General features: G+C 39.9%; 2 protein-coding genes across 9 annotated transcripts in view; one reads left to right on the forward strand and one right to left on the reverse strand.

Annotated features, from left to right (window-relative positions):
• Positions 1 to 299: 299 nt before the first annotated feature.
• LOC142137293 (extracellular superoxide dismutase [Cu-Zn]-like) lies at positions 300 to 11655 on the forward strand. 4 transcript variants are annotated; one of them, XR_012687949.1, is made up of 4 exons: positions 300 to 420; positions 4977 to 5739; positions 5898 to 5997; positions 9152 to 11655. XR_012687949.1 is itself a non-coding variant. In XM_075194743.1 (3 exons), the coding sequence occupies exon 2, from the start codon at positions 4990 to 4992 to the stop codon at positions 5725 to 5727; it is 738 nt and encodes a 245-aa protein (XP_075050844.1). In that variant the 5' UTR covers positions 300 to 420; positions 4977 to 4989; the 3' UTR covers positions 5728 to 5739; positions 9152 to 11655. The 4 variants fall into 4 exon arrangements, 3 of the variants coding, with proteins under 3 accessions (XP_075050844.1, XP_075050843.1, XP_075050845.1); XM_075194743.1 differs by lacking the exon at positions 5898 to 5997; XM_075194742.1 differs by lacking the exons at positions 5898 to 5997; positions 9152 to 11655 and having other exon boundaries at positions 4977 to 5868.
• Positions 7771 to 21049, reverse strand: part of CCDC149 (coiled-coil domain containing 149) — a 63462-nt gene continuing 50183 nt past the window's right edge. For 3 of the 5 annotated variants that reach the window (XM_075194739.1, XM_075194738.1, XM_075194737.1), the window contains exons 11-13: positions 20873 to 20905; positions 9144 to 9257; positions 7771 to 8749 (exon numbers count right to left, since the gene is read on the reverse strand). In XM_075194739.1, the coding sequence (XP_075050840.1) occupies positions 8232 to 8749; positions 9144 to 9257; positions 20873 to 20905 (665 nt within the window). In that variant the 3' untranslated portion in view covers positions 7771 to 8231. The remainder of the gene's footprint in view (positions 8750 to 9143; positions 9258 to 20872; positions 20906 to 21049) is intronic. The other 2 variants (XM_075194741.1, XM_075194740.1) reach the window with 1 other exon arrangement.

Raw genomic sequence — 21049 nt, forward strand, 5'->3', positions numbered from 1 at the left:
TTTATTTGCAAAAATCCACAACTGCTAACTAGAAAACAAAACTGCAGTAACAAAAATGTGTAAAGTAGCTAAAGGTCAGCATTAAAGAAAAAAAAGAAACAAACAGTAGTGGACAAAAGTATTTATTATGTTATTATATTCAGTTGTTTTCCTTTTTTCCCTCCGTAGAACATACTTGGACAGTAAGCAAGTTAGTGACGCAGTAGTTTGTTGAATCAAGCTTATATAACCAAATGGTAATGAATCTGTTCCAAAAACTTCCACTGGAATGTGTATCCTAATGGGCTTCCTGCAGCTAATGTGACCACTCCCCTGACACAGTGTTATAAAGTCACCACCCGGCTGCTGACACTCTGATCACACACTGCTGTCATCTCTGATGTTCACTCCATTGGTCTCCTGCTCCAAACAACTACAGAGGTAACTAACATTTCAAATTGTTTTAAAGGGATAAAAAAAAACTGTGGAAAATAATCAGATCCGACATCATCATTACTAGGCAACATGTCATTATGTAACATACTTCCTGGGAGCGAATCTAGATTTTTATTACATAGATTTTACTTTGCTGTGCCAAATGTTTGCAGTTAATGATTGTGGTTACATTGCTAGACCTGCATTCAGCTGCCATCTCATTATATTACTATTATTATACTGTTACAATAGTATTGTAATTTATTCCAGATCAGATACTTGTCATCCAATATTAGTCTAGCCGTACTTGAACTGTTTTTAATCAATAATCACCTCTCTCTGTTACAAACCAAGGTTAATATATGGGCTTTCAGGCAGCACAATGGTTGCATTTGGTAGACGACGCGCGCCAAGTTTCCTTTAGAAAGAATAATGTATATAAATGTGTGCATTGTTTTTTACAGGGATTTTATTTCCTTGCATATGTTCAAAGAGGAATATTGGTCAGTAAATGATAGAATCCTGGTATATGTGCCATTTATGGAGGTAAAAGCAAACTGACAAAGTGGAACGGAGAAAAATGAGCCACTTGTGTTAAAACGTCATAAAAGAGGTTTCCATCTGTATATTTAAAAGTAATACAAGAGTAAGTTAATAGCAATACAGTCTGAAGCATAATGCAAACAAGGCATTTTATACACTATAATAGTTTGTACAACAAGGATTCCAAATGTTGTACCGAGTGCCTCAAAAATAGGGCAGCAACAAAGCTTAGCTTTACATTATGATTTTAATATTATTGTGAAAAATTAAATACAGTTGAACTTTGTAATTTATTTTAACCATTTTGGTCCGCTTTAGCATATTTAAATGATCATTAAGACCCCAAATAAAAACTTCCTGACATATCTATACAGCTCTGTTAAAAATTAAAGCATTACCTTCCCACTTTATTGCAGACAGATAAAGCTCCTCTCACAACTTCAGAATCAAGTCTGCCAGGATGTCAGTCAGTTGCTAGGGCTTATTTGTGAACACTGGGCCTGATTCTTTAAGGAAAGTAAAGCTACAAAAAATAAATAAAAAAAAAAATAAAAAAATGAATAACTTTGCACTTTGGCAAAACCATGTTGCATTGGAGGGGAAGGATAATTGAAAATGTGGGGACAGATTTATAGTTGGGGAAGGGAATGTCCTAGATCAACTTCAAATTTCAGTGTAAAAATAAAGCTTTCAAGTATTTGTGCGCTAGATGAAAAAACAGCCAGTATTTAACTTATGTGCAAAATAATAAACTAATTTGCACCCCTCGCATTGTACCATGGTTTGTCCCAGTGAAAATATACTTTTTTTTTGCCTCGCTTTCCTTAATGACTCAGGCCCACTGTATTTAAGTGCAACACCGCATTACAGCTTAGCAACCAAGGCAGCTGCTGTTGTTCAGTAATCATTTTGCACCCCAGTTCATAGTTAATAAATGAACCCCTTTGTGAGCGCTGTTAGCTATGCGCCTTCATTCCAATGTGGCAACCAGCTGCAGAAGTGTGACAGTATTGTAGACATATTTAGAGAAGTGTAAATGTTTGTTATTAGGGAAGATGCTTTCCGTAGCTGCTACTGGCTCCAAGTACAACGCCCTGTTATTACTTCCGTAGTGTGCACCTTTGCATTGTTCCCTCCACCTTACACTTCAATGAACCAGAAACTAGGATTCTATTAGTCAACAAAATCTCTGCTCACTTTGATCATTTCAATTACAGGTTATTGATGTATTTTTAGTTGAATGGCAAAAGTAATATTTTCACGTATCTCTAATCATGTTCGGTTTCCACATCAAATATTATTATTTGTCTTTCGCCACAGCAGAGTAAACATAAATAAATAATAGACTTTTTCTGATGACGATAAAAATATTTTTGGAACTATTTTTGTATTACAATTCAAAAAAGAAACAAGCATTGAGCACAAAACTTTCTGTACAACACATTGCGGGCCTGGTTAAGGCGTGCAAAACTAATGTTGTGTTTTTTCTCTTTAAATGCAGATATTCAGTAAGGAGTGGATGCAAAGAAACGTCACTTGTTGAATACGGGTCTAGATACGCTCTGCTCTGACAGATAATAAATACACTGCAGGATACATACAATACATAGGTGGAATATAAAGTCCCAACAAAATGCACATAGGAGAAAATAATATTTAATAAATGTCACCTGTTAATAATATAGTCATTAATTTTTTTTAAAAAAAAAGTGTTTTAAATTTCTTCCCATTTTTGCTGCTGATTGCAAACACATGTTCTAGCATTGCAGACGACAGTCATCACTATCACTCGCTACTTACACCTGACCTGTAGCTGGTGCAAGTGAAACAACAGCAAAACACCCACCTTTGAGGTGCTTGAAGCTTGAATCGGGCGGTGCTGCATGTGCCTAAGCTTTAAAGTACATGCAAACGTCCATTTCCCTCCCGATCCTCCCCTGAAATCATAGGCTCTTGTAAAGGTCCTTTTCGAGCTCGAAGATGAATTGGACATTGCGGCGTTCACTGGTGTATAGCATACTTGCCAACTCCCGGAAACAAGTTTCCGGGAGAGGGGGCGTGACTGGAGGGCGGGAGGGGGTGGGGCGAGGCAAATTGTGTAATTTTGGCCCCGCCCCCCGCAAAACGGAATTCACATCGCAGGGGCGGAGCCAAAATGACGCGATTGGCCTCACCCCACCCCCTCCAAAATGGCATGATTCACCGAGAATCGCGTCAAATGACGTGATTCTCGGTGATATCCAGCATCCGGGGGAAATGCCAGCTCGCCCGGGAGACTGACCTGAATTTCGGGAGGACTTTCCGGGAGAGTTGGCAAGTATGGTGTATAGTCTGCTTCTGGGCATGTTCAGAGCGACAACTGGGATAGTTAGTCAAACATTATTGTTTTAATTTGTACTCAATTATTTAGTTGTTAAGTCATTGAAAAGGGTTTCTACATAACATCCACATTGCTTTAAATTTGTCCATAGTGTTATTTAAATAAGCTGCAATCTATTCCACTACATCATACTTGCCCACTTTTAAGGTCGGGTGGCAGCTGTGGTGGAGGCATGATGTGTCAAATCGCAAAATTTTGGCCACGACCCACGAAGAAAAGCCGCAATTGCATAATTTCTGTTTTTATGCGAATGGGCAGGACACAATGACACCAAGTGCATCACTGAGGCCCATTGTCCCACCCACTTCACTAGGAAGTGAGCAGGACACGGAAGGGTGGCCTACTCCTCCGGGCATTCAATTATACAAAATTCAGGAGTCTCCCGGACATTCCGGAAGAGTAGACAACTATGCATTATATCTACTTTAATTCTGTCAATCAAGCCCAGCTCTGATTGAGGACTTATTTGCTTCCATTTAGACATTGTCCACTGTAACAATGCAAACAATTACTTTACATATAACATAATATACATTCTTATCTGGAATGTCTAACAAAATAATAACATGATCATTTGCCAATAAGATAAATGTAATCTTGCTGTCTGGAGGCCAGAATCATTGAACCACATTGCCCTCTGATTCTCATAGGGATCAATGACCCTTTGATAGATAATTGTAGTACACACTCTCTTAATTTGGATAAGCAGTATGAATTTAACAGCCTGCATCAATTCTAAAGCTATGTTCTATAGTAAGTCTATGGGTAATGATCTCATGTGCCCCAGTTTTCCTCATGAAAATATTTAACTTACTCTTTAAAAATTATAACAGTAGGCAGAATATTATTTTGATAGAAAAGCCATATATTAGTTTTCTCCTTCCTCCAAAAAATATGGGGAGTCATCTCTTCCGGTGTCTGATGACTGCTTAAGACACCGAATCGGCAGTAGTTTTTTTTTCTTATCCAAAAAAGGCCATATTTAAAATATTTAGCATTTCTAGATATAAAAAAATCATTGTGACAGTCCCACCAGGTGTAGGGTTCCTGCATGTGCCAGGTTTTGGTACTGGAAAAATTTCATTCAATTCATAATATGTATTTTCTCCTTACAAAAGTAGAACGGATTTAACGTCACTCTTTAGAATGGTAACTTCATAGAATAATGGTAGAATGTTTTTGTATCATAATAGTTACAAATTCTCTCTTGAAAATAATGCTTGGCTTATGTATGCTTAGCACATAGGATACAACTAAGATCCTTGCCTTTGTTCTTTAATTGCAGTTTTTCGTGACAGAACAGAGTGCAATATATCATACTTCAATTACATAACGTTTTAAATACAGCCCTCAACAGAGAGAATTTCCTCCTGCATTTCAAAGCAGGGTATTAATACAGACCAGTTAGTCAAATCAAAAGAGGGCCCTGGGAATTATGGGTAACTGGCAGAAAAATAAGGTTTATACTGATCAACTCATGACAAAATATAGCTATTTTACTTAAAATGTCCTGATAAAACAATAATGTAGTTTTCACAGGCTTATCAACTTTCAGTGTTGAATATTCTTGCACGTTTGGTTATTTGTAGGATTACAGAAATTGAATTCACCAATGCATCAATGTGCTTTTTATTTATAGATAAAATTGGACCATGTGCTCCAAGATTTACCCAACTATTATCTTCTTTATTTCAATTTCCTTTGGAACCAAAGCGGAAGGGGGGCCAGCTTGCCAAGGTGAAACATTAACAGATATCTCCCAGAAGGTAAATCAGTTATGGACCGTGCTACTCAATGACGTTCCCTTTCAGAACAATGCAAATAGGTCGGTCTATGCCACATGTAACCTACAACCAAATCCAAAACTGAATGTGACCGATATTAAAGTCACAGGACAAGTCTTGCTCAAACAGGTCTATCCAAATGGAAAGCTACAAGCCATCTTCACTGTAGAGGGGTTTCCTATGGACGTCAATCAGTCTTCTAGAGCAATTCACATCCACAGCTACGGTGACCTCAGCAACGGCTGCGACTCTGCCGGCGGACACTACAATCCATTATCCGTAAACCACCCAAACCACCCTGGAGATTTTGGGAATTTTCGTGTCCGAAACGGGAAGATCCAGCAACACCTCACAAATCTTGAGGCTACCCTATTTGGCCCGTTTTCCGCTGTTGGTAAATCAATCGTTATCCACAAACTGGCGGATGACCTTGGTAAAGGCAATAACCAGGCCAGTCTGGAAAATGGAAACGCCGGCGCACGTCTTGCTTGTTGTGTGATTGGTTCCTGCAGCAACACGAACTGGGATAAATACATTAAAGATAACGAAAGTCTGAAGAATCCAAGAGTCGCAAGACGGCTGAAACCGCAGAGATCCAACAACTAAACTTACTTTATGGTATGAGTATTCTTGCTTAGATTTTAGTGCTTTGATTTGCATATTTTTTTGTATATTCCAAAATGTATTAATCTAATTTGGACATAAGCTTAGAAATAAAAGCTGGCCTTTTAGTCCAGTATGTATGATCGTGTAGTGTACTCTCTATTTTCTTGTAGACAGACATTTAGCCATTGCCGTAATTAGAGCTGCATTACTTCCATCTTGGGGTGCTGTAAAGTTGGAACAGTGAAGCAATACATTGGAAGGGGTATTGGGGTAAGTAAAAGTGGCTAAGCCAATGGTCCCATTGTAAATACATATCCATACGTACAAGAATGCAACACTGCTTATCTTTGTATTCCAGAAAGGTGTATTAAATGTTCTAAAGGTTCAGCCGTAATAACAGCATTGCACTTGCATTCACAACAAAATAAGGAGGTGTGTAAAGTCATGCCTGTCGCCACCATATGGTTGGTTAATGGATTATACCCACACACCAGAAACTCAACACCGGACTTGGGCAGAATATTTTATAATAAGATTTATTAACAGGACACCCCCCCTTTAATAATACGCTAAACTTAAAATACAATTTGTCCTTTATAAAACCGTTCCTAATAACATTCCCAAATAAATACACATGTAAAAGCGTCAGGAACTAGCAGCAGACTTCGGGGCTGATTCTATTCGGCCATGTTAGTCTAGGATTAACGCGGCACTAGTACTATTACCTTTAATAGGGTAATTTTAACCTGGATTTTTGCTAGCGGGCCCGAGGGCTGCAAGCAAAGATCAGCGTTAAAATTACCGTACTAAAAATAATACTGCGCACTATTACGGTAGTAATGGTAATAGTGTGCAGGCCACGTCATTCCTAGAGTAACGCGGCCGAATTGAATTGGCCCCCTCCTATTAGTTATCATATCGACGGACCATGCAGCCAGAAAGTGTCAGACAACAGAGAGCAATAGCTTGCACCCCACTATATAACAAATACAATCTCAAACATCTCATGATCTGTCTATGTATGGCAATTTTGACTATATATATATATATATATATATATATATATATATATATATATATATATATTAGTGAACATTATTAGTAACTACTCTATATAATGTAAACTGTACTTACAGTTTAGGTTTATTTTAATACGAAACCCGGATTCTGTTAATAGCTTCTTTCTAGTATTCTCCTTACATAGACAATGATGTAACCAAACCGGGAACAGCCACCGGATGGGTTACTCAGTATTACAACTTATACCGGGTCAGGTGGTATATGCCATTAGAGATAGGAATGTACCACAACTTAATGGGCAGCACTGTGATGAGCACTGCTGGGCACCCAGGGAGCTGTATGTCTGGACTTCCTATGTCCTGCCTGAGCTTGCGTGGGTTGTCTCACAAAAGCATAGGTACATTCTGTGTCTGTGATATGGAAATTAGAATGCAAGCTCCCCTGGAGCAGGAACATATAGGAATGAATTAAACAAGATTAGAACCCAGTAACATTTCCAATGAATAGAGAAGGGTACACATAATGAGAGAGGCTGTATCAAGGCAAATCTTTCTACCTTGCTCATTTCATAGTTAAAGGCCTACTGCTTTAACCATTGTGAGCAAAAATATATATCACAGTGGCCATTAGCAATAGTATATACCATGCAAGAAATGTCTATAGCGTCTCCTTGCTGTATAGTAAATATTTACTGAAAAGTAGAATTATCATTACTTATATAGACATTGTATAACAATTAGACAAGAAGCAGCAAAAATTCACAGAACCCCCAGACTCTGTGGTTCATCCGACAGCCCGGCTGAAAACTAGAGGTGTTTGAGGATGCAGAGTGGGCTGTGAATGGGAGGGCCAATCAGAAGCCACAATAGTGGAGATTGCTACTTCTGCTTGGTCCTCCCAAACCAAATCAGAAGTAGCAGACTTGATTAAGCTGCAAACATAGAGTAATATTATAATGGAAGAATCCCAAAAATAAAAACACAAAAACAAGAAGAAGAAGTGAGTGTGCAAATAAACACAGTCTTCATATATAAATCCAAAGGACACACTTGTATTGCACAAACACACTTGGATGACCAGAAACGTTATCGATTCCAACATGGAAATATTTGCAGTATCTGAAGTTACTACAGGTCTCATTACAAATATGGTTCAGTGAGACGCATTAACTTAAGAATGTAAGAACATTTCTCCCAATTCTGTGTATAAATAAAACATCGCCCAAGTTTTCACAAACACATATATTGAAACAGACACACTTAACATGGGACACAAGTTAACCATTTCTTCCAAGCTACAACAGACAAGCAGCACTATTAAATCTTCTCAAACGCCGAACACAAAGAGAATCCACAGAGTCAATGAAATGTCCAGACTTCTCAGGTTTGATTCACAACATTTAACGATGCTTCAATTTAAAACATGAAAATAAAACTTGTCTAAACAACAACGACACCACATCTTTGGAAACTGCGGATAGTTTGTCATGATCCATTGTCCTGCATAGATTTATCACTTTCCAAATTGAAAACACATTTTAAAGTTTCATCCATATCAGGAGACACTGATTGGTCATCTTTTAGATCCAAACAGTTTTCGAGTCCAATGCTTTCTAAGCTTCCATCGGTAGATTCTTGAGTTTCTTCTGGTGCGGCTGCTGGTAAATCCTCTGCTTCCAGTTTTTCAGTCGCTCCCGGACTGGACAGAGGGGATTCCAAACCATCAAGGAAAGGCGGATCACCAGTAATAGTGTGACCTTCAACAGAACTTAGGTTCTCTAATTCTACAGCTGCCAGTGTTTCTGTAAGTTCAATGATCTGCTTTCCTGTTTTCTCCAGCTCTTCATTTTCTGTACACAGAAGAGGAATTAAAGGATGAAGATACATGTTTTCGTAAGCATTACCAAGCGGATCTTGGGAGCTCTCCAGCAGCTGAGTAGTCTCATTTTTGGCCAGCATGCCCAAATCACTGGAACATATTTCTACTGTTGGTTGTCTGTGTGCTGACAGAACAAAAAAATAAACAAAACTGTATGAGCTACTGTTATATTCATTTAAGCCCCTGTTTTAAACAGTAATCAGCAGGACACAATTGAATAAGGAGATCATATGATTGAGTGGTTGACTACCAATTACACACATACAATCTAGTAGAATGTATCTAACAGTAACTGAACATTCTGAAGACACTTGGTGCATATGTGTCACGCCACACTGCCGATTCCACTAATGACGCCCAGTGTTTTAAAAATTCCAGTACAAAAAGCTAGTCACAATAGAAGGTTTCAACCAATGATGGGCAGATTATACAATATTATATACACACACACACACACACATATATACATTTCATATGTTTCGTTAGTGATTCAACCTTCATCCGTGTCTCATTATTACCTTCATAGGTCAGAGGTTTATGGCAAGGAACGTCAGTGAATGTCATCATCGGTGACTTTGGTCTCTGTGTGGTTGGAACGGCTGAATCGTTTAATGAGATGGTGTCTCGTCCTCCTGCCAATATAACAGAAACTATTTAAACCAGGGAATCTATTTCCACCAGGGATTGCAGCAGCAGAATCATACTCACATGGGTCATTGAGCAACAAATGACTAGTTCTATCTTTGCACATTTATAATAGAAAATTAACACTCAGATGAATTACTTGTAACCAGTATAGAGCAGGGTTCGTTTAGAATAGAGGATATAAAAAAAATGCTACCTGTAACTTCTGTCTGGCAATCAATGCGTTTATCTCATATCAGTTACGAGCACTGCTTTTTTATCTTATTAAATGGTAACATGTAAGCAACGGTCATATGGTGAACTATTTAACGTTGGTACACAGGAGCAGCCTAGTCTGGTCTTCAAATTAGCAAGACCCACAGCATGGGGCCCCACCCTATGTAATCTAAATCCAGCATGTGGCCCTATCCCAAAATGATTAAAATCCAGGGTGTGGCTCCATCTATTTCTACTGGATTTAATCATATTGGCCAATGAGACAGAATGTGTATGAGGTCATCAATTGACCAAGTGGTATGAAGTGTGTGTGAACAATGTTTCATTGTTTGAATCATTGCATTTGGCCCTCCAATAAGACTGTAATAAATTAGCGCAAGGTAGGGATTAACCATCTGTTTTCCTGCCGTTTCAGTTCTACATCTCCCATATTACATTGCCAACCACTTCATTGTTAGTACATTGTCCAAGGACAGGCATCATGGGACTTGTAGTTCAGTAACTAATGGGATTATACAGTCTTGCCAATTTCATCTTTCTATGCAAGTTATTGGCTTGACCCCTAAGAACCATTCATTATTATTTAAAGTCAAACTAAAATCAGTTTCAACCTCAATAAAATAACAAAATACATACTATACTGACTATTTCACCATCTGTGAATGTTTGATAGGGTAAATTCAGAAGGTTTGCTATAGACTGACATAGATTTAACACATTCTGCACTTGTCTCAGCATGAAGATATTCTGATTACTACTGTGTTGGTACAAGCATTTTGCTAAAAAGTTTTTTTTTTTTTAAAAAGAAAAAGAATACAAAATAAAATTGATGAAATGCAATTGCTGGAGATGAGTACCATAGCACTGGGGTCAAATAAAGCTACTTGAGACAGCCAGATTAACTGCAAGGAGGGCACGGCCGGTGTACACTCGATGCCAGGGCCGATTTCAGTCCCAGTCCGACCCTGGTGACAGTTATGGATATAATAAAGAGCAGCCCTCTAAGGACAGCAGAAATGGTATCTTGAACGTAATAAATTACAAAAATTAAAATTCTTCGGAATTGCTAGAAAGCATAAAACACAAAAAAATAAATTGCTTTCATTTCTAATTCCAATTGTTTTTCCACAAATATGGATGTAAACGAATTGTGAATTTCACCGCAGGTTGGACAGAGATGTCCAGGGTTTGAATAGATGCAGTGATTAGAGACTTTTAAAAAGGATAAGTACTAAAGCTCTGGTCCCACTTAACACATACGGGTCATTTTCTCTAATAGAAGCCCTGACCCTTTTTCCTTCATTTTTCCAGTTCAAGCTAACTCTCGGTAGCCAAGAAATTCCAGCTCTCCCCTCAAAAAAACCACACCAGTTAAGTTGGCTTGACATGTCCTTTGATATTTGTACATGCTTTATTTGCCACTTGGAGGTCACAGCTGAGGTACGTTATCTGCAAGTGCAACCAACATGGGGTGGGGGTGATCGCTTCCCAAGCCTGGCTCAGGTTAAGAGAGTAACGGTTTGGTGATTCCATTCACAAGAGGCGACTGGAAAGTTCATGTTTTCTTGTGAGTAGACTATTGTAACACCGGACTGAGACTTCCGAGGAGCAGGATATCACCACCTCATCTCACACCCAAAGATGCTGCCAGTTTTATTCACCTCTCTCTACACTGTACATTTCCTGCAGGATAGAACTGGAAATCCTTCTTCACATACACATTGCTGCAGATCCATTATACCAAAGATTCTCTCAAACAAAACCTCTAATGACAAATTACCTGTGTCTTTATCTTCACAGATTTCGCAAACGATCAGAACCAGGTGCAGCAGAGGAGAAGGGGCTATCTTAAAAATAATCTTTTCCTTTATTCCACCAGACACATCAAACACTCCTTGAAGAGTTACGTCTGGATCGGTAACAGCTAAACTTTAATTTAGCTATGTGTACTCTTACTACACACCACTTACTGCTCCATTAACTTCTCAGTAATCTGCAAGATTTAATTAGTTTGGACCCCTTCTATGTTATCGCAGCTTTTTTATTTAATTTTTATTTTATTTCATTTCAAAATCCTAAATAATAATGATAATGACTTCCCGGTCCTGTCAGCATGTAATGTTACAGCACCACTTAAAACAAGAATTTTTTTTAATAAATATTATAAAATATTATAAAAATAAAATAAAGATTTTAGATAAGGTTTTCTCCGAGGTTTGTTTTTTTCTATTGAAGTCAGACGATCAGACAGTAAATCTATTGGATACAACATCAGGAGCCCCCTCAGCTGACTGCAAATTATTTTCAAACACAATATTCCCTTTGGACTCTAACAAGAATATAATACAACAACAAAATATACGTTCAGTCGTCACATACATTGGAGAATTATTAAAAAAAGATCTCTTTTCATATTGGAATAAAGAGTTTCTTCAACGGAAGTCAAAGTTCGCGTGTCAGTCCTAGAGTAAAAGCCACTAGCTCCCCCACCTACAAATTAATACCCAGAGAGCGAAAATTAAAATTAAATAAAAATTCATTACTACAATAAAATTAAAATAATAAATATTAAATATTTTTAAAAAAAATATATAATGAAAAAAATAAAAATAAATATAAATAAAAATAAGAATAAAAATAACAAAAAAAATAACAACAAATTAATACTAAATTAAACCACCATCCCACTGGTCATTAATCCCAATACACCTCAGACCCCAAAAAAATGCCCCTACAATAACACACCCACCTCATGTATCTGATAAAATAGATCAAAACCCCCCTCCCCCCCTATACGCACAACCACTGGTAAGCTCCCAATAAGGATATTCTACTAAGAAACATATGATAAGTAACGCCAATATCTAAACCAACGGATCATCAAGGTCCCCGCATTAATAGCATCCCCCATATATGATATGCACCTTAAAATTAAAATTATTTAATATCCCAATTAATAGCAGTAGGATAGGCAATAAACAGGAATCCACCAATAGTTTAGACATTTTAAACCTATTTTAACCCACAATCAGTGGTCTGCTCCCATTAAGAAATTCCGTTAAGAAATTCCGAAATAGTAATGACAATATCAAAAGAAAGCAGGCAATGCCAAAAACGGATCATCAAGGTCCCCGCAATAATTAGCATCCCCCTTTACTGAATGCACCTGAAAATTATACAATATCCCATTAATACCAGCAAGTCGCAAATAAAATAAAAGCAATCCACCAATAATTAAAACATTTAAAATATAAAACCCCCCGCCCGCCCCCCTTCCGGAAGAACGTAATTGGATACAGTGAAAACAAAGCAGGATAAAAGCACAAGGAAATAACAGTACAGCCACATCCCTGACAAAGTCTAAGGACGAAACGCGTTGGACCACCCCTACACACCGCGCAAAAAGACTCCATGAACACTCACCTCTGCCCCTGGAAACACCACTCGCATAACTCTCCAGGATCAAAGTTTGAAGCAGAAAGACAACGAATCAACTCAGCCTGCAGTGGAACGCAGAGTGCGCTCCACCAAAACCGGAAGTCCGGCGCAAGCGCTTCAGGTGAACCAGCAGCACCCGCTTGGCCACAGTAACGCTACCGCTCGGGACACGCTACAATAATTTCTGACTGCAGTGCCTAAACTACAGGACAGAGAGACAGGCTAGCGACCACCAAACTGCTCTTGTAAGAGCTTCCTAAGCAAAAGTATTCTCCCACCCGCATCTCCCCCGTATCAGAACACATAGTCCATATTAACCCGCCAATACATCATTAGCATAGCACATCACAGCACATAAATATAAAAAAGAGGCTATCACAACATTAACTGCCTCTATAAATAGCTCTAACCAACCAAGAGCTTCTAAACCCCCCCACAGATCATTAGACACACCCCTCACAGGAGATACCAAACCACCACAATATACATTGCAATTAGGGCTGTAAACAGGGCAAAGAGCTATAGACCCACACCAGCAAAACGAGCTATAACCTACATTAAGCCCCAGGAGTATATTGTTGGTACCGCATCTATACTGTGTTCTCCACACACCACCCCTGCCCCCCCCCCCATTTTCCTCGCTCTCTCTTCTCTCTCCCCAGGTTGCGCCACGGCACAAACAAGACGACAAACAACAAGGTCGGAAACCGGAACACCCGAAGAATCCGTAACGGCAGCACCAATCCCAAAGACACTCCCGTCAAGTGCAGACGCCCAAGGTAAGCTCACCAAAAAGAGCCCTTACGACCTGATCCAAAAAACTATTTGTGTAAGCCACGCCTGCTGGTCACATCCCTCCAATCACTGACTTCTTTGGTCACACCTGATGAGAGCCGCTCTATATGCGGGGAAATTAGCAGCTAGTGTCAGAATAAAGCTGCACTGTGGTATGAACATGTACATTTTTCTCAGATGCTCTTAGAGACACCTTTTCACATACAGTGTGATTAAAACACAAGGCTTTTGGAAAATGTATAAGAAAATATGTATATATATATATATGAATTTTTATGGCACTAATTATATTAACTTTCTGTATAGAAATCCCCTTTCACTTGCATTTGAAGAATGATGGCCCTATATCAAAGACTGTGGTAGGATTAAACTGCTCTTGACCTCCAGTTACCAACCTTTCCCACTACAGGGGTGCTCCGGTTTCCTTCCACACTCCAAAAACATACTGGTAGGTTAATTGGCTGCTATCAAAATTATTATTATTATTATCTTTTATTTGTTAGGCGCCACAAGGTTTCCGCAGCGCTGCACATAGTACAAACAGTAGACTATACAGGGTATAACAGTACAGAACAATAAACAAAAAGTACCAATACTTCAGAAACTCCAGGCAGGCTGATGCAATAGACACGGAGCAGAAGAACGGGTAAGGAGACAGGAGGGAAGAGGGCCCTGCTCATACGAGCTTACATCCTAAGGGAGGGTAAAACAGACCAGGCACAAGGGGAGCCAGGTGAGGGAATGGGAGAGAGGGGAGAATGAGCGGAGGAGATGGGGGTTAAGTGGATGGTTGGTAGGCTTTGAGAAAGAGGAGTTTTGAGTGCACGTTTGAAGGAGCACAGAGAAGGAGAGAGGCGGATGGAGCGAGGGAGGTCATTCCAGTGAAGGGGGGCAGCACGGGAAAGGTCCTGGATTCTGAAATGGGAAGAGGTGATCAGAGTGGAGGAGAGGCGGCGGTCATTGGCCGAGCGCAGGGAGTGGGCGGGAGTGTGAATGGAGAGGAGGTTAGAGATATAAGGGGCAGTAGAGTGGGAGAGAGCCTTGTAAGTGGTGGTGAGGAGTTTGAAAAGAATTCTGTAGGGGAAGGGGAGCCAATGTAGGGCAAGGCAGAGAGGGGAGGCAGAGGAGGAGCGGCGTGAGAGGTAGATGAGTCTTGCGGCCGCATTGAGTATAGAACGGAGGGGGGAGAGACGGGAGTGGGGGAGGCCGGTGAGGAGGAGGTTGCAGTAATCCAGGCGGGAGATGATGAGTGCGTGTATGATGGTTTTGGTGGCCTCCTAAGAGAGAAAGGGACGGATGCGGGCGATGTTGCGTAGTTGGAAGCGACAGGCTTGGGCAAGAGAATGAATGTGGGGGGCAAAAGAGAGAGAGGAATCAAGGGTGACACCCAACCCAAAATTGACCCTAGTCTCTCTCTCTGTCTATGTGTGTCTGTTAGGGAACTTAGACTGTAAGCTCCAATGGGGCAGGGACTGATGTGAATGAGTTCTCTCCAGCTCTGTGGAATTAGTGGCCATGTATACACACATACTATATATATATATATATATATATATATATATATATATATATATATATATATATATATATATATAATACCCCAGTCCTTGTGTACCTTTAGAAATCACACAGAGTTCACTAAAAAATAACCTAAACACATGGCCATAAGGTGAAATATCTTTGGCTCAGAGATAGCTGTGTTTTCCATCGAGTACCAATATTTTCTTACGGAGAGACTTCACACAGTATTGATAGGCCTGCTGCGGAGCCAGCTGGAGGCTGCTCTGTAAATAGTAAGAACCAAACGATGGCAATCATATCTAATTAAACACGTTAAGACAAAGTAAATGGAGTGGAAGGTGAAGAGGACGGCAGAGAGAAGCGGTCAGGGCAGGAATCAGGAGACAACCTGTTAGACACAGGAAAAGATTAATGGACTCGTCATTACAATGAGACTAAACAAAACATGTACATTCGCTATGTTCTGCTATGGAGTGAACACATGTCGTGATTTTTGTAACCGTAGTTTTAAACAAAATTAAACTGAAAACAATACGTGTGTGGGACCAAACAAACTGTGATTGCTGTCACTCGATATCCCAATATGCTCTGTCTGTGATACATATATAGTTATTCAGCCTAGAACAACCAGATCGCTGTGTGTGTAACCAGCTTAAGGTTACCTATACTCGCTAGCATTTTATGCATATCTTTATTAAATGATTAAGAGATGGCTGTATAGTATAAAATGTGTTGAAATGCAGCAGATGCATGGAAATATAACTCTTCTGTGGCCCATGAGTGTTAGTGTATGCCATCTGCTGATAATGCCAAATGTTAAATATGTGGAGACAGTTTAGTGGTCTAGTTTAGTTTCACTGACTAGACTCGCTATGTCAGCTATAGGACTTTCCACTCACTATGCCACCACCTATGAGACCTCCCACTCACTATGCCATGTACGGGACCTCCTACTCACTATGCCACCTACGGGACCTCCCACTCACTATGCCAGCTATAGGACCTCCCACTCACTATGCCACCTATGGCACCTCCCACTCACTATGCCACCTACGCGACCTCCCACTCACTATTCCACCTACGGGACCTCCCACTCACTATGCCAGCTATAGGACCTCCCACTCACTATGCCAGCTATAGGACCTCCCACTCACTATGCCAGCTATAGGACCTCCCACTCACTATGCCGCCTATAGGACCTCCCACTCACTATTCCGCCTATAGGACCTCCCACAATTTCACAGAACCTGACTACAGGATCTGCCTCAACAGGGAAATAAATATTTCATCCAACTTCTACATTATATAATAACTACTCTTTAGGTTCATGAAGGTCAAGATGAATATTCTACTAATGTATGCAAATGCTCTGACTTTCATGAACTGTAGACATGTATGGGGGGAAAATATCAGTTATTACTTAAAGGGGTTTTTTTCCTTTCTAAAAAAAGATTGAGTCCATATAATAAGGCTTTCTTGGAGGTCTCTCCCCTGGGACTCCTATAGTTCGTTGTATCCAGACATCTGCATGCAGCCAGGAATGCTCTCTTTTGGCGTTCCTCAGCTCTCTATAGAGAAGGACAGATGCGACACAGCAGCTGTGAGCAAAAGACAGACTCTTATTCAAGGAGAAGCTTCACAAGGAAAAACTGTAAATCCTCCTATGTCCAAAATTATTGAGAACCAGAATAATGGAAAATGGATGAGCTTAAATTCATCTGGTGAAGGCAATAACAAACCCATTGCACTACAAAGCAGTGCGGAATCTTCATAGACAAAAATTGTCTTTGTGTACAGATATTCTTAAATAATGGAAAGTAAGGACGTAGTACAAAAAAACTCTAATTCTGGGAATGTTTATTCCTGGAATAAATCTGGCATGTATCACATTTTCCTTATGCAATGAAAAAAAGTCTCATATTTCCCCATTGAATGTATTGCAACACCAGGATTGCAAAACAAGTTTATTTTTCACTGATGACAGTGGAATAGGACTTTGAAAACCTGCGACTCCCTAGCTGTTATGAAGCAAGTATGGATCATAACATTTATATCTTTCAAAAAGCAGTCATAGAGGGGGGAGAGCAGCCTACGGCGACATAACACTGTGTGCTATGAGCGTGGCAGTAAACTACAATTCCCACCATTCATTGCATGCATGCAAACACGCACCCATTACCAGCACCTAACAGTATCTGTATCTCCAATGTGACATCATCACCAACTTTCCAGTAGACAGCTAAGTGGGAGGAGCCAGTCTGGTCAATCCTATAGGGGTTCACAGCAGTGTCTGTTACCTAAAGTAATGAAACTACCAGAGGCAGTGCTGATTCTTCTAAACTAAAGCTCAGAGCAGGGCCGGACTGGGACTAAAAGTCAGTCCTGGCATTTAAAAGTACACATGCCCACCTCAGTTTCAGCAGGAAAGAAACTATGTGCCACCGCACAGCGGCGGCGCCGAAAAGGGCGTGACAACATTGTGTTGTGGGTGTGGCCAACATGGGGCATTGATACATACATTATAATAAATCATTATATTTATCACACCCTCCCAGCCACTTCACGCCATCCCCCCAGGCACATTCTGACACCCCCAGCACACTGTACATATCTATGCTTCCAATTAACCTACTAGTGTGAGAGGAAACCCACGCAAACACAAGGAGAATATACAAACCATGGGGTCATGGTCGGGAATCAAACTCATGATCCCAGCGCTGTGAGGCAGAAGTGCTAACCACTAAGCCCCCATGCTGCCAACATCAGATACAGAGACCTGTGTTCAGAAAACATCAGAATCCCTAAAGTAAAAAATATATTCCATCGGCTAATCTTAAAAAATCAAAACTCCCTAAAAACCCTCACCCCTGCCATATATTGTGGCAAACGTGCATAAAAACACCTAAAGAACACAACGGGGTGGACTTACTAAAACTTCTAAAAAGGAAAAGTGGATTCCAGGTATAATTTATCTAGTACATACTAGAACATGATAGCTAGAATCTGATTGGTTGCTATAGGTAACACCTTCACTCTTCCTTTTTAGACGTGTTAATCTAACCCGTTGTATGTTTGTATATGTTCACTTTTTTTTTTTTTTAGTATAACAGGCGTCTGTGGGAAAAAAATAAAATAAAACGTCCTGTTTTACCTCATTTAAGCTAAACACATTTGATAAACGCTTCCTAACATTATCTTATTGCATTTAATGAGAGAAATGTAGCTTTTCAATTGCGTTGACGTGCATCAGATATGGAGCAAGAAGCGTTTAGTGCATTTTTTTTCCTTTCTTAAAACGCATGTTACCGCCAGAACTGTAACATCTGTGTGTATGTAGCCTAATATATTTCAGATTCTGTTGTTGAAGTGTGCGAAGCTCTCGGGTAGATTTACTGCCCCTAGGTCAGGGGGCCATACTGGAATGTGTGGGGGGGGGGGGGGGGTGCAAGAGACCCTATAAATTGCCACTATCCTATTGACTATAAACACTTTGGATAATGGAGCCTAGTTCCTCTATAATTCCAGGCTAGAGCACTTACACAACAAAATATTGTGCAATATGTGGGGAGTCTACCCATCTATCCTCAAGCCAGAGTATATGATGCTATTTAACACATAAGTTTTAATTCAAATATGTTTTATACTAAAGATTTTCAAACTGCCAAATTAAATTGTCACAGATTCAAGAAGGAAATGACACCCCAAAAAGACCTGACATAACGACATTAATATGACGAGGCTGTGTGGTATCTTCTCTCTGTGTCCTGCTATCTGCAGGATACAGTGTGGGTCTTATACTTGCACTGTCCCTATACTATAAGGATATTCAGTACAAAGTATTATATTGTGCAGTTTTACTTCTCTGCTAACTCAGTGTTCACTGGCGATCAGGTCTCCTGCATTGCGGACTTCACAAAAGTGAGTTTTTGTTCTCTTAGAATTCATTTATTTATTTATTTCACGGCAGAATTTTGTGATTTTTAAACTTAACAGAACAGTGTTCTATAAAGACTCTTGTTAGTTTTATTATGATACTAAGATTAGTATATAGGTTATTAAGGGAACTATAGCCATATTCTAAAAGGGTATCATGTGCAATATTCTTAATTTTATTTTGGGTTTGCTGGATGTCATTTTAAGCATTTAGTTTATAATTTAGCATGTGGGGACAACTTGTTCTATATTCGGGACAGAATTCTCAGTATCTCTTATTTTGCCTCATGTATGAACAAGCATCATGCCGCGTTTTATTTTGCTTTTTGTCATTTGTAAGATTTTGTCTTATTCTGTATGTACGGGTGGCTGCACCGTAGCACTTTTTTGTTTTGCTTAAACTTTCAATCTGTCCTTATGCTAACATTTCACACCAATAACACAAAAAACATTATATATTTACAAATATTCACCACAGACACACAGACATATAGACAAAGACATATAGACACAGACACTTACCTCCTTCCTGAGCGCTGCTCGGCGGACGGACAGTCAGTGACAGCCGACTATGCAGTAATCACATGGGACGGCGCCTGTCACGTGATGCCGTCCCATGTGATTGCTCGCATAGGCGGAAGTCACTGACTGTCCGTCCGCCGAGCAGCAAACAGAGTGTTTCTGCTCGGCGGGCATGCGGACCGGCCCATCTGGCCATCGGCCCTTCTGGCATTTGCCAGAAGTGCCAGATGGCCAGTCCGGCCCTGGCTTAGAGACACCTTTTTTCTACACTTACATAACTCAACAGGCATAAGTCAAATGTGACAAGGTTTTTAATACAGTTTTTCAAATATGTGGCTTCTGAGTTTAACTGTGCAGAGATCTGCCCTCTCCACCACCGCCCCCCATTTACTACATCAGTGCTTCCAACTCGAACTACTGGTCTTCTCTACTCACAAATATAGCGAGCATTGGGAGGGTGGAGAGAGAGTGGAGCGGTCAGTGAAGAAAGCAAAGTGCGGTGCAACTCCACCCTCACTCTGAGTTTGATTTACAAGTTTGTTGTATTTTAGAAGTTAAAGGATAAAAAAATGTTTTGCAAACATTTTTTGAACATGGTCTTATTTTTGTTTACAAAAATGTTATCCTTGTGGCTGGTCCACTTTAAGAAATAATGGTTTATCTGCCTTTTGAACATGGGGAGTAGACAAAAGTATTTAAAACCAGTTTCAAGCCATAGCGGAGTCAGAGTGGTGTGTGGTGCGTCCGTGCTACTGCTGACATACCGCTCTTACCCATGTACCTTACAGACAACGCTGTACGGAGAGCCTTAAGATCTAACCTACTGTGACAAATGAAAAGCAACACCAGAATGGATGGATGCGGCACACATCCAATAAGGTGCCACCTTTCATTTAGCACAATGAGTCGGATCTCCAGGCTCTCTCCAGAGAACAAGCTATATGTTGGAAGCAGCAGGAAGGGGTGCGGGGGAGGATGGAGGGACATGTAAGTTATAACCAAACATGACATCCTCTTAACCAAAAAACAACAAATACATTTATATGCTGGCTATATCAATGGAAAAAAATGTTTTCAAAATTGCACTTTCAGTTTAGTAAATCTAATAATACCTGCCTCTGTTAAGGTGAATAAAGTGACATATATATTATATAGACACAAAAAACAATGAACCTACGCCCAAATCCCACAGAGACATTGTAGCTGAGGCCTTCATGAAGCAGGAAAGGGAGAAAGAAAAGAGTTATTATAAGAGAACGCTTAAGCTGTAGAAAGATAGGCGCATATTGTACACAATGAAGAATACACACTTTAGATATAGACACGTGAAACAAATACAGATTCTTACCAGTAC

Source organism: Mixophyes fleayi, chromosome 1 (assembly GCF_038048845.1).
Source record: "Mixophyes fleayi isolate aMixFle1 chromosome 1, aMixFle1.hap1, whole genome shotgun sequence".
NCBI classification, from domain to species: Eukaryota; Metazoa; Chordata; class Amphibia; order Anura; family Limnodynastidae; genus Mixophyes; species Mixophyes fleayi.